This window comes from Gymnoscopelus braueri (assembly GCF_963280865.1).
Source record: "Gymnoscopelus braueri genome assembly, chromosome: 21".
NCBI lineage: Eukaryota > Metazoa > Chordata > Actinopteri > Myctophiformes > Myctophidae > Gymnoscopelus > Gymnoscopelus braueri.
Window position 1 is genome coordinate 7,103,395 of NC_137623.1, and position 14,020 is coordinate 7,117,414.

General features: G+C 39.5%; 1 protein-coding gene across 1 annotated transcript in view; it reads right to left on the minus strand.

Annotated features, from left to right (window-relative positions):
- Positions 1-14,020, minus strand: part of LOC308077432 (myosin-IIIa-like) — a gene marked incomplete at both ends in the record, with an annotated part of 52,233 nt that overhangs the window by 1,496 nt on the left and 36,717 nt on the right. Inside the window, one exon of the mRNA XM_080418119.1 lies at positions 3,101-3,177. Within this exon, the coding sequence (XP_080274245.1) occupies positions 3,101-3,177 (77 nt within the window). The remainder of the gene's footprint in view (positions 1-3,100; positions 3,178-14,020) is intronic.

Consider the following 14,020-nt stretch of genomic DNA (forward strand, 5'->3'; position numbering starts at 1 on the left):
AACATGTACAAGTGGGCCCTGATCCATGAAAAGGTTGATCTAGACCACTTGATTACTTGGTTTATAGATCACTAATATACACCAACAAGTAGGATAAGGCTGTACTGTATGTCACCTGTACTGTATGTCACCATGTGTTAATGCTGTTCAGTATTACTGGGTTAAGGTTAGCAGTAGCACCAGGCAGCAAGCATGAGCACCGCCCCCCCCCCCCCCCCCACACACACACTATATTATTAACATCCTCAGGGCAACATGGCTCCCAATCAACAAAATGTTGATTGGGAGCCATGTACACAAACGCAGACAGACAGACAGAGAGACAGACAGACAGAGAGACAGACAGACAGACAGACAGACAGACAGACAGACAGACAGACAGACAGACACACGCACTTCAATCTATATCTGACAATATGAAAGATATACCCATGAAATGTGAAAAAACCCAAAAGATAAATTAGACGATTGCCCGAGACCCAAACTACTGGAAATCATTAGATTTTTTTATTTAATTTACGAAACACTTTTTCATAAATTAAAATGTTTTGTTTACATTTTTAAAAACTTTTGAAATAATAATATATATATATATATATATATATATATATATATATATATATATATATATATATATATATATATCTTTTAATGTAAATAAAAAATAAAAAGGGGGGATATTTGCTCACGACCCACACAAATTGGTCCACAACCCAAACATGGGTCCCGACCCAATGTTTGGGAAACAGTGCTCTACATACAATGAATTATTAATGTTAGAAACTCAAGAGATACAAATCTGATTGAAACACTGAGCCAATTGTGCAACGATCAATGAGTATTGTGCTCCCCAAAGACTGTTTTGCAAAGAACAAAGGCTAGCATGTGTTGCTAATTATAATAACCACACAATACGGTACATACAGCACATGTATTACAGCAAAGTACAATCATTTGTCAAAAATAAATATGAATAATTGTGTTAATGATATCACTGAACATACCTCCCAGGTGAAAGTCACTTTAGAGGAAGCTGCATCATTTCTTCAAGAAAGAAAAAAAAAAGCACCCTAGGTAGTGGGATAAGCCCGTCACTGACTAAATGTGCTGAGATTTATTTTGTTCCGAAACGAAATGTTCTGCCACTTTGAAGCCTTCTTCTACTAAATCCTTATATCAACACGTCTCCAAACGCCACAGAGAGATCCTAGAGATCATAGAGAAGCTGATAAACAGCTAAAATACATCCCAGAAGAAACCTCAATCCAAATCCTTGTTGAAGCTAGCCTCTCAATTTGCCATTATGACGCGAGAAAATAGCGCAGAAACAACAAAAAGTAATGAATCAATTCAATGTAGTCAACTATCCTGTCTTCTTTTACGCCCCCCCCCCCAACAGACGAGCACATCCCAGACCTTTTAAGGCTATGGGTGCTGGATCAAAAAAAGTTAAACAGTATATAAGAATAAAAATCCGTTCTTCCAGTATAAACCAGTATTGCTGCTTCCCAAATACAAGTTTACTTTGGTAAAGAGCTCCTAGACCAGCCCGTAGCTTTCCAGTCCATCCGCGCCTGCTTTCCTTGTCGTTCGTTAATGAAAGTTTGCTACTCAAATCAGATTAAAATCAGCGAGGGCACACAGGGATCAGGTCATGCACCTTGTATTCTAATACGCTACGTCCGATGTTTGTGCAGCATGCAAACTTCTTGTAAGATGATCCATCCTCGGCTTAGAGGATATGTTGCATTTACAAGGCTGTTTACAAGCGAGGAAAGGTCAGGTGAGGGCTTGGACGGACACCAGTGTTGATTTTGACAACATTTTTTTATTTAGTTTTAAATCAACTGTAGATTTAGTCGACCAAAATCTTATGATATTTAGTAAAATGGCGTCGTAATCGCAGATTTTACACTTGTAGATCGGCTATTTTCAGAGCGCAACACTAGTTTTTATTTGTTGACGAAATTGTCAATATATTTAGTCTTAGTTTTAGTCATCGTATTTAGTTTACGTCAGTGAAAAAAGTTAGTCAACATACGTTTTTCGTCATAGTTTTAGTCGACGAAATCAACACTGATGGACACTGTGCAGAAATGAATTTCGACAACCAATGCCCTGACGGGTCCATTTGGTTCCATTTCCCTCAACCTGGGTGGGAGTCAATAAACCTCTAAGTCTTTGTCCCATAAGCTCTTATGATTGAATTCCACACACAGCCACAGCAATCCAGAGTTGATTAATATTATAAAAATATTCTATCATTATTATATCCAGTGATGTAAAGTACTTGAGTAAATTTTACTCAAGTACACTACTTAAGTACAATTTTGAGATACTTTTACTTCACTGGAGTATCTCCAATTGTCTATACTTTTACTTCTACTCCATTACATCTCAGAGGCAAATATGGTACTTTTACTCCACTACTATTATTTGAATATTTTAGTTAATAGTTACTTTGCAGATATAAATTATTACGTTATAAAACATACATTAACCACTTTAGCCCCATTTTATACCTTGGCTATTTTCAAACATTTTAGTACTTTTACTTTTGGTACTTTAAGTACATTTTGATACCAATACTTTTTGTACTTTTACTCAAGTCAATTTTGAATTTCTACATTGCTGTATTGATACTTTTACTAAGTAAAACATTTGAGTACTTTTTCCACCACTGATTATATCATCATAATCGGAATTGGGGAAGAAAAGGCGGAGAAAAATCAAACGTCTATCTATCAAAATATCTTCATATGGATTGTGTTTCATTAGTCGTTATGCCAGAGAAGTGCTAAAGCAATAATGATTTTACTGAAAGCTATAGGAGCAGGACAGTGAAGGAAAGGCCGTCCTTTCAGGCTCATTATGAATTATATTTGAAATGACAGTGGGTTATCTGTGTGATGATGATTAAGTTTGGCCCATTGGGTTTCTGCCCCCTGGCTAATGTGGTGGAAAGAGAGGGTGAGCCCACAGGGGAGCTTTAATATACAGGATAGGAGCTTTATGAGAATGTACCTCTGCCCGCACTCACTGATGTGTCTGGGTGTTGAAGTTGATATAAATGTGTGTACGTGTGTGTGTGCGTGTGTACCTCAGGAGCCATCCAGAAGGGGGTCCCTACAGACGTGTTCCTCCTCAAACGGCTGTTTGTCAGCTGGGCCGACACACCTGCAAGGAACAGAACACACAAGAATTATATTACATGTTTTTTAACATAGGACGGACACACACACACACACACACACACACACACACACACACACACACACACACACACACACACACACACACACACACACACACACACACACACACACACACACACACACACACACACACACACACACACACACACACACACAGTACTTATAGTACCAAAAGTACTCATTATGAATGTTTTCATAAACAAATATTTTGAAAATAGCAGATCTACAGCATTGTTAGCTTCTAGATCGGCTATTTTCAAATGGCCAAAATGCATATAGGGCTGAAGTGGTAATTAAAGTTTTCAAAGAATTGTAGTGGAGTAAAAAGTATTTTTTACAATATTTGCCTCTGAGATGCAGTGGAGTATTAGGAAAAGTACTAAGAAAAACTCAAGTAAAAATACCTAAAAATTTTACTTAAGTACAGTACTTGATTAAAAGTACTTAGTTACTTTACACCACTGGTGACGTCACATCTCTTCTGAGTTGCCAACCCTGAATCAAACCTGCTTTCAGTGAATGCTAGTCTGATATATATATATATATGCTTAATGCAAAAAACTTCCAGGATTTTTACGGGTATAAGCTTCAAAATCGCATTAGCCAAACAAAAACACAACTTGGGCAGGGAGTGGGTCTTTAGAATGTATATAAATGATATAATTTTGTCTCCTTTAAGTTATGTAGTCATCAGGTAATCCATTGGTTATGGTTAATTGGCGTATTATATTTACACGGTGAGAATAGATGGATGTGTGTCATTTCTGCTATATTTATAATGGAGGTTATGCAACAAATAGGGTGGGTGGGTTTGTATGGGGAGGGATGGTAGGCCTGTATAATTTCCTTATGCAAGGTGGTATATGTGTGCATATTATATATATGTATGTGTGTACGCTATGTGTGTATGTCGTTTTATGTGCATACACGGTTTATTGGTTTATTTTATTTTATGCTAGAGTATATATTGTCTGAAATGTACTAACCCACTGTTTCCCAAACAGTGGGTCGAGAGGGACCCATCTTTGGGTCGCGGACCAATATGTCAAGTACAGCATATCTGTTCCCATGCATGGCAGAGGAGAGGATGAATATATTGCCCTATTGCCAAAAAGCTTGTTGACATTGGTATTCAATTCAAATGGCACTCTGTAAACCGCCCAATCAAATCGCCTGAGGTTATAAATATTAGTAATTCAAAGCAATCCATCATCTGGCTGCGAAAGCCATCATGACTCGACACTGTGTGTGTGTGTGTGTGTGTGAGAGATCACTTAGGCGTGGACTGCAACACAACTTAATGTGTGTGTGTGTGAGAGAGAGAGAGAGAGAGAGAGAGAGAGAGAGAGAGAGGAGAGAGAGAGAGAGAGAGAGAGAGAGAGAGAGAGAGAGAGAGAGAGAGAGAGAGAGAGAGAGATTACTTAGGCGTGCACTGTAACACAACTTAATATGTATGTGTGGGTGTGTATGCGCGCACACATATTTGCATGTGCTTTCTTTTCCCAGTGTCCCTATGACAGCTCTATCAGCTGGATACAGAAAAAGCTGTGAGATCCATAATTCAGACCAGAAAGAAATATTAGTATAAAATTATAGTATTATGACAACACTCTATTGTCTCACTGCTTCTGACAGATCATTATTTTCACCAGCTGGTGTTAATACAATTTAACGTATACAATTGTCTCTTCTATTGAGACATTTTAGATCGTGTCAAAGGTCATGCCTCACCTAGGATACACACAGGATATGACAACAAATTTCAATTCGATTCAATTTATCCCCTGAGCAAGCAGGCAGCAGGCTCTATTAGCTTAATGGTAAAAAATGTCAGCACTTAAGCAGGAAACCAGGTTCAAATCCGGGGTTAGAAGAGGAAAGTTGCATAGCTTTAACCCATTAAGACCTGGAACGCATCTGTGTCACTTCTTGATTTGAGCAAAAAAAAAGTATTATTTTACACTTTGGCTATTTTTCTTGAAAATGTGTGCAAATCTTTGAATATTTATATTATTTTAAAGCGAACATTTTGACTCAAATCTTTGTTTCTGGGGGTCCCTGGAACAAAATATTTTGAGATGGGGGTCCGTGGACAAATACATATCATTTTGGGGGTCCTTGACACGAAAAAGTTTGAGAACCACTGATATAGCAACATAGGTTTTTTCAGAAAACTGTTGGGATTTAGAAGACATTTGTAGAATCGGCTTCAGAGAAGTGGTTTCACAGTGAGAGACCGTAGTCTCTCTCTCTCTCTCTCTCTCTCTCTCTCTCTCTCTCTGCGTGCACGTGCGTGCATGAGAGAGTGAGAGAGTGAGAGTGAGAGTGAGAGAGAGAGAGAGAGAACCTGACATAGTACATGCTGACCCCCAGCCTTTAGCCCCAGTACAGTCCAGACACATCAGTGTAACAGCAGAACAGTGAACATTGCAGAAGCTGAGTCTCCAGAAGAGAACACACAGACAGCGCTATCAGCATCACACCGCGGTGACTGACGGCTCAGTTTGTGACACACTACAACGGGCCATGGAACATTGTTCATATCGTTGCTGTCCTGGCAGAAACCTCGTATCTTCATAATATTTTACTTTTATGTGTTTTTTTGTAAATTAAAGGAGCATTTCACCCCTGGAAGAACTTACAGTCACTCATATTTGTAGTAGATAACAGTAGCAAAATTTGAAATTTGCACCCTATGGCCAGAATAATATAGAAGTCTGTGTGTTTGACCGGGGTTTGACTGGACTGCTGCATTACTACAATGACCATAATGCTTTGGGGCACTGCCCTTCCTTGTGGGGAGGGGAGGCTGCGTGGGGGTGTGGTCTACATTGTAGTCAGGAAATAAGGTGAGATAAAGAGACTATGAGTCAAATGACGCAAATATTGTTAATTTAGCTAGATACACAGTTGTCCTTTAAATCAGTGGTTTTCAACCCTTTTCATATCAAGGTCCATTATTTATTGGGCATTTGAGCCACGGAACACCGTTTGATGGGATTTAGACTCAAAACTTAGAATATTTTGTTATCGTTTGTAATCGGATACGATTTTGCCCACAATTCCATGCTGTATAGGCCTACATATTGACATTCTTGTAGCTTGAGGAACAGCGCCATCTATGTAGTCTTTTAATCGCAGATATTGGTGTGGAAAAAGAAAGCATACTGTTGAGGAATAAATAATATGACTGCTTATATCTAACCTTTATATTTTACCATCACTTATAATACTTCTACAATACATTATGATATTTGACAGCTTGTAAGAGCCTAGATGTCTCCACTAGGCCTAATAGCTATTGTTTTGGTACAGCCTCTGTTATGGTTACCTTGAAGCAGTTACAGTATATAACTATGATCTCTGCCCTGTGCTCGAGGCAGAATTACCGTACCACTGACATGAGTGTTAATGTACTTCTGACCATGATATCATGTACATAAAGCATAAACCACCTCCACCTAGAACATTGTCTCGACTCCTATGTGCCTCATCGATTGCTGATTGATCCAGAATTCCACGACACTGTACTGTACATGCATGTGATGTCATATATTCTCTGTTCGGTATTTCTCCCAAATGCCATGGAAATAATACAAAACCTCCGTTTTACAGTAGACCTACGTACAGTGTGATACTAGCATGGTGCTCTGACTGTCATGATGGTTTTAGTCACATCTACAGAGCCAGGATGAGGAGCACATGAAGCACATTGTCAACGGTCTTGTGGCAGACACGTCTAAATGGATTAGAGTTATGTGGAGGAGGGGATGTGCTGTAAGCTATACTGACATGCTCGTGCATGAAAACGCACGCACACACACACACACACACACACACACACACACACACACACACACACACACACACACACACACACACACACACACACACACACACACACACACACACACACACACACACACACACACACACACACACACACACACACACACACACACACACTCACATCAACCTACACTACAGTATAATTAGACAATCTTTTTCTAAATAATCCGATCATGCCCACATTCTTACACACATGACACGTGCAGTGGTGGGAAAAGTATTCACATGTTTTACTTAAGTAAAAGTATCAATACTATAGAAATACTATACTGTTACAAGTAAAGTAAAAAGTAGAAAGTAGTCATTATGCAGAACGTTTAAAAAAAAATCAAATGTATAAATTGTATAAAAATAGCAGATCTACAAGCTCACAATGCGTCGCATTTCAAATGGACGAAATGTATATGGCTGAAGTGGTTAATGTGTGTTTTGTAATAATAATACAAATCTACAAAGTAACTAGTTTTCAAATAATTGTAGTAAAGTAAAAGTACAATATTTGCCGATGTAGTGGACTAGAAGTAAAAGTATCGAAAACCAAAAATACTACAGTAAAGTGAAATACCTTTACTATACCATTTTACTTAAGTTCAGTTTGAGTAGATGTACTTACACCACTGTACGTGTCATGCAGACACACACATACAACCTACTGTATGTGCTACTGCAGTGGTTCACATACGTTTTAGCTCCTGACCCGAAAGAGAAATGTGATATTTACTATTGTGACCCATAAAAAAATGCGTCCGTGACCCAAACAAGGGTCCCGAGCCAGTGTTTGGGAAACAGTGTCCATATTTCAGAGTGTGAGCGTACATACGTTCCCCTATGAAACCCCCCCATATCTCTCTCTTTCCACTGCATTAGCCAGAAGTGACTCATAACAGAGTATAGAGATAACACTGTCAATTAGAATATTCATGAAGAGGCTAAGATAGACGGCCTCCATCATTCTTAGTATTATTATTTCCCCCCCTGTGCGCCTCTCGTAGGATGAGCCTCTTAGCTCCTCTACTTGATGAGTCATTGCGGGGGGGCTTCATCTTCTCCAGCTGCTTAGCGTAGTGTGCCCCTCCTTCACCCCCTCCCCCCCTACACATAAGGAACTATTAGCCCCATCGTGACTCCATGCATGTGTGTACCACTGAGCACGTGTCCCCTCACTACCCAGAGGTGTAAAGTAACTAAGTACATTTACTCAAGTACTGTACTTAAGTATAGTTTTGAGGTAGAGAATTTCCAATTTTCAGTACTTTTACTTCTACTCCACTACATCTCAGAGGCAAATATTGTACTTTTTTACTCCACTATAATTAATTTGAAAACTTTAGTTACTAGTTACTTTGTAGATTTTGATTATTGTTACAAAACATACATCACCCACTTCAGCCCTATATACATTTCGACCATTTGAAAATAGACGATCTACAAGCTTGCAATGCGTCGCGATGGTTTGAACCGAGTTTGGCACCCGATGTGTTAAAGTACGTTTATCATTTGTGTTTGTATTGTTCATATAATTTACCATGTTTAGTGTTGCCAGTGCGTTTAACGGTGTCTGCAACACAACAACGCGTGTTGTTGTTGTTAGCCAGTCTGCTAGCTCTCTAGGCTAACGCAGCTTGTAGGCAAATTATATTAAGCCATATGGCTCTTTTTTTTACACAAGATGCTTACACGAGCTACCAAGAATTAAAGTGAACGATGTCCACAGGATTACAAAAGCGAGCCAATTTGGTATTAAAAGGTCTTAGAAATGTGTAGATACCCTGTGTACTGTACCTCCGTGTTTAGCAACGATCGGGGGATCGATCATACTGGAGATAAATATTCTGCGACTAGTTTAAAAGGTGAGGAAAACCAAAAATGGCTGGCAGTGGCTGATTTATTTATTCTGTCAGATTCATAAATGAACACCGAAAGTAGCAGATCCACAAGCTCCAAACTGGTGGATCTGCTGCTTTTGATTTTGAATCCTGGCAAGTAACAGTTTTGGACGTATGAGGTTCCCACACGACAGAGACGATATACAAGACGCCCATATAAGGCGCGGGGTCGAAGAGGCTGAGGCTATCATGCTTTGTGGATTGGCCGAGCATTGCGTGACATTTGTGCCGCTGAAGCAATATAAGCGATAAACGGCGCACATGAGGACTCCAGTGTGTTGTTCAGGAGTGAGTCTTTGCAGATTAACGGTGTGAGTAATGTTCCGCTGGACGTGTGTGAACAGAGGACCGGAAGGATCCAATTGTTCTGCTACTCCGGTGCAGCACGAGGTGTACGCCTTTGAAATTACGCATTATCCCCCCAGCAACAACAAGACTGATATTAATACCTACGTTTTCAACACAGTGTCTTTACGCTGGAGGACGCTGACCCCGGTGACAACTGGAGATTTCGACGAAGAGAAGTTGTTCAACGCCCACACAGTGGCCCACACAGTGGCCTACACAGCTGTGCTGATAGAATATATCGTCTACATCTGGTGTCCTCACTACAACGAGCTTTATGCATTCGATGTCGACGCCCAGAGATGGTTCAAACCCAGGGTGTCAGGGACAGTTCCAGGGAAGGGGAGGAGCCACTCAACCTGTGTCTTGGGGAAGGTCATTTTTATCCATGGAGGATTGATCCAACTGGCTGGACGCGCTAATAATGACATCTACAGGTTGGACACCGCCACAATGGTCTGGTCTTTAATTAACACCAGAGGAACTCCACCACCTGCTTCATACTGTCACTCTGCCACCATCATCGGGACAGAGATGTTTGTATTTGGGGGCTGGACGGGCCGGGGGGATCAGTACTGCAACACCATCAGAGTTTTTGACACAGAGACCAACTGCTGGCTGAGCACACCTTCTGCACAGCTTCTTTCAGGAGGACGCAGGTTGCATGCCCTTGCCTACAATGGAGAGCTGTACTTAATTGGTAGTGAAAACAGGAAAACTACCTCAAGTTACCTATGGAAATTCAATCGAGAGACCTTTTCCTTGACGAAAGTTGAGCCCAAGGGGAAAAGACCGGTACCAGTCTATTGGTACAGCTGTTGTTGTGTGGTGGGAGATGGCGTTGTCGTCTTTGGGGGACGCGACCGCAAACCCAATGACCTGCACATCCTGGACTTGAGTCCCAGTCTGAAGACGTTATGCAAGCTAGCGGTTATTCAGTACGATCTGGAGCAGTCGGAACTCCCACATGACATCAGGTGGGAACTTAGAGCCATGACTACCAACAGAAGGAGAACACTTCTTGAATACTCCCAACGAGGCGTTTCGCGCCACATTGCGAGATTTTGAATCTGCCATTTTCACTACTTCTTAACTCAGCGGTTCTCAAACTTTTTCATGTCAAGGACCCCCAAATTGACACTTATTAGCCCGTGGACCCCCATTTGAAAAGATATGCCAGGGACCCCCATAAGAGAAGACTTTTACGGCTCTAGCAGTGATTCTCAACCATTTGAGAATCACACTAACGAGTCCATTTGGTTCCAATTGTACACTCTCTGTTGACGTTCCTGGAATAGGAAGTGTTTCATTTCCCCCAACCAACCAGAGTGCAGTGGGCGTCGCTCCAAATGTAGTGACGTCAGGGCTCTCAATGCTGCACATTGGGGGAGGAGGAGGGGCATGGTGCAGGGCCGGGGGCTGACGGACAGATTGGTGAACCAATGGAATCTCACAGAATTTTTCTCCGGAGATTTTGAACCCGCCCCTCTAGACCAGATATCAGACACGCTGGGGCAGCCTAGATGACGACGTAATTCTTTCCCTTTACTTCCTGTTCATTTCCTGTGGGAAAATGGCTTTATCTCCGTTTCTATTGCGGCAAAAACAAGCCACATTCAACAGGCCACAACTAGGCAACGGATTACCGCGACCGGATTTTTTTCTCTCTCCCCGAGACTCCCAAGACCCCCCGTGTGTGTAATGAGGCGATCGCCGCGAGGACAGCGATAACGGAAAATATTCCATGATTTTTCAAAGGTTGGTAAAAATCGCTCGTTTTTCGCTGGATTATGCGATTTTCTTACCTTTTCAAGTAGTCACAGAATATGTATCTACAGTATGATCGATCCCCTGATGGTTGCTAATCACGGAGGGTTTCACTGTGCTTCCGTGAAGAAAAAAAAATTGCATCGCGATTCCCGTTTGCTTGTTATACGCCGTTGAAAACAGCATGTTTCGCTCAAAAATACATAGTAAAACACAGCCGAGACTTTAACCAGGAAATGAATGGAGCAGTAAATATTTGGATCACGTTATCTCCTGGTTCTGTGTGAATAACAAATAAATAAATAAATGCAAAATAAAAATATTTAGTGCCGAAACCGTAAAATTACGTGTTATCAGTCTTTTTTTCTTTCTCGTTTCTTTCCACAAGGGGGGGGGGGGCTACACTGGAATCGGCGACTCGCATGAGACATGTTGTTGTTCCAGGCTTTAGCCAGGACCATCCATTGCTGTGCACGCATGCATTGTTTACGTGCGTGTGCTCGCCGTGGATTCCACAGCTCTAAACAGCGCAGAATTTGCAGACGGTGAGATTTCTGGCACCGAACGTAATCTGTTATTATAAAATTCTGGCACCCGATGTGTTAAGAGACGTCAAACGACGTCATAGACGGTGTGGGCTTACAAAAAACAGACGTCAAAAGACGTCATTGGCAGGGAATGAGTTAGAGAGTTAATAAAGACCTCTATTCTCAGAAAGTGGAAACCATGTTAATGTGTCAAACTCAGCCAACCTGTAAAAGGACGTGGGAGAGAGAAAGTGGCTGGAGAGAGGGAGGGAGGGTGTCACATACACAGTATGGTTCTTCACCCACTGTGATCAAGCTGTGTAAACAGTGGTGGAGAAAGTACTCAAGTGTTTTACTTAAGTAAAAGTATCAATACTGCAATGTAGAAGTACTCCGTTACAAGTAAAAGTTTGGAATTAAAAATGTCTTGGTAGCACTTTACATTAATGACCCATTATAAAGCATTTATAAACGTTTATAAGCAGTTTGTAAACTATTAACAAATCATTAACAACCTGTTTGTTGACATTTGTAAATGATTACTAAAACCTTTATAACTACAGTTACAAATCATTTATAAGGTATTAGTAAGTAGTGAACTATTCATGAATAAGCCAATTATATACATCTGTAAATGATTATTAAATCATTTGTAACTGATGTTATAATATATACAAGCTATCTGTAGATAAAGAACTAATCATAGACAAACTATTTATATACATTGGTTAATGATTATGAAATCATTTATAATAACATTGTAGAACATTTAAGAATAATTTAAACATTATTTAAAACACATTATAACATTATTTTTATATTTTGCTCATCATTAAATAATGTAATTTAAATTGTAGGAAATCATTTGGAAATGATTCATATAGTGGTATAAATTGAGTTTTTTAGGGAGTTTTTTTTTCATGTTTAGCAAATGATGCGTAAGACATTCGTAAAGAGTATGTAAACCATTTGCAGACGTTATCATGGGCCTGAGCCTAGTTGCTTCTTTTGGGCTTGTTTTCATAGACCTGGCCGCTTGTTTCTTTTGCAAAATCTGGCAACACATTGATTACCTGCATTACACCTGCAGTAGCCTACTAGGGAGGAAGTGAACAGTGATGCAGTTGCAGACTGGACAGAAATATGTCTAATTCATGTTTTATGTGTTTTGACTGTCTTGTTGCAGGTTATCGAGGTAACATAAAATGGCTAATCTTACACACATGAAGTAGCATTATGATCCAGGGGGTATTTTGATGGTGGCCGTTTGTATCCACAAAGTTTGTTTTGATGTGTAGGCTAGTAATGTCCTCCATGCTTAGCAGTTTAGCTTAGCAGCTAAAGCTAACTTGCACTGGGAGGTGGTGACTGCAGAGGCTCCAACCTGCTACTCTGTGATTCTGTTGTGATGAATTTCTTTGTTTAAATGTCAGTGTGTGTGCTGTGGCCAAGAGTTGCTACATTTTATATCTTAATAAATTGTTTTATACTTTTATACTCTATAACGTTACTTCTGCCACTTTTTCATCTCACATGTTTTACTAATCATTGTTAAACATGAAATAATAATGCATAGTCTTCACTTTACAACAAGGCCCATGATAACGTTTGCAAATGGTCTACATGCTCTTTACGAGTGTCTTATGAATCATTTATTAAACATGAAAGATAATTCTAGTAATTGTTTGGTGTCTGCATTCATGAAAGCCAGGTAGTTTGCAACAGGTAAGGAGAAAGTCACATTAATAGACAGTTGTAAATGATGAACTGTCTTCACTTTACTATAGGGCACATAATAACATGTAATAAGGATTTATAGATATTTTAGGAATGTTTTACAAAGCATATGTTAGACATGAACAAACACATTAACAGACAGTTGTAAATGATGAACTGTCTTCACTTTACTATAGGGCACATAATAACATGTACTAAGGATTTATAGATATTTTAGGAATGTTATACAAAGCATATGTTAAACACGAACAAACACATTAACAGGCAGTTGTAAATGATGAACTGTCTTCACTTTACTATAGGGCACATAATAACATGTACTAAGGATTTATAGATTTTTTAGGAATGTTTTAAAAAGCATATGTTAAACATGAACAAACACATTTCCCAAATTACCGACAAGTAAAATTGATCATGTGGAAATAATGATCTGCAGATAATTTTTTAATTTTTAATTGGTACATTTAGAAAATATGTAATAATTGCTTAGAAATGGTTTGTTGTTCATGCCTTGGGCTAGAACAAAGATTTAACACATGATTTATTAAGTCTTAATACATGTTTAAAGAGATGTCCTATATCCATGAAAAAAAATAATTTATACCACTTTATAAATCATTTACAAATGATTTCCTACAATTTAAATGACATTATTTAATGATGAACAAACTCTAGTCTAAATAATGTTTAAATG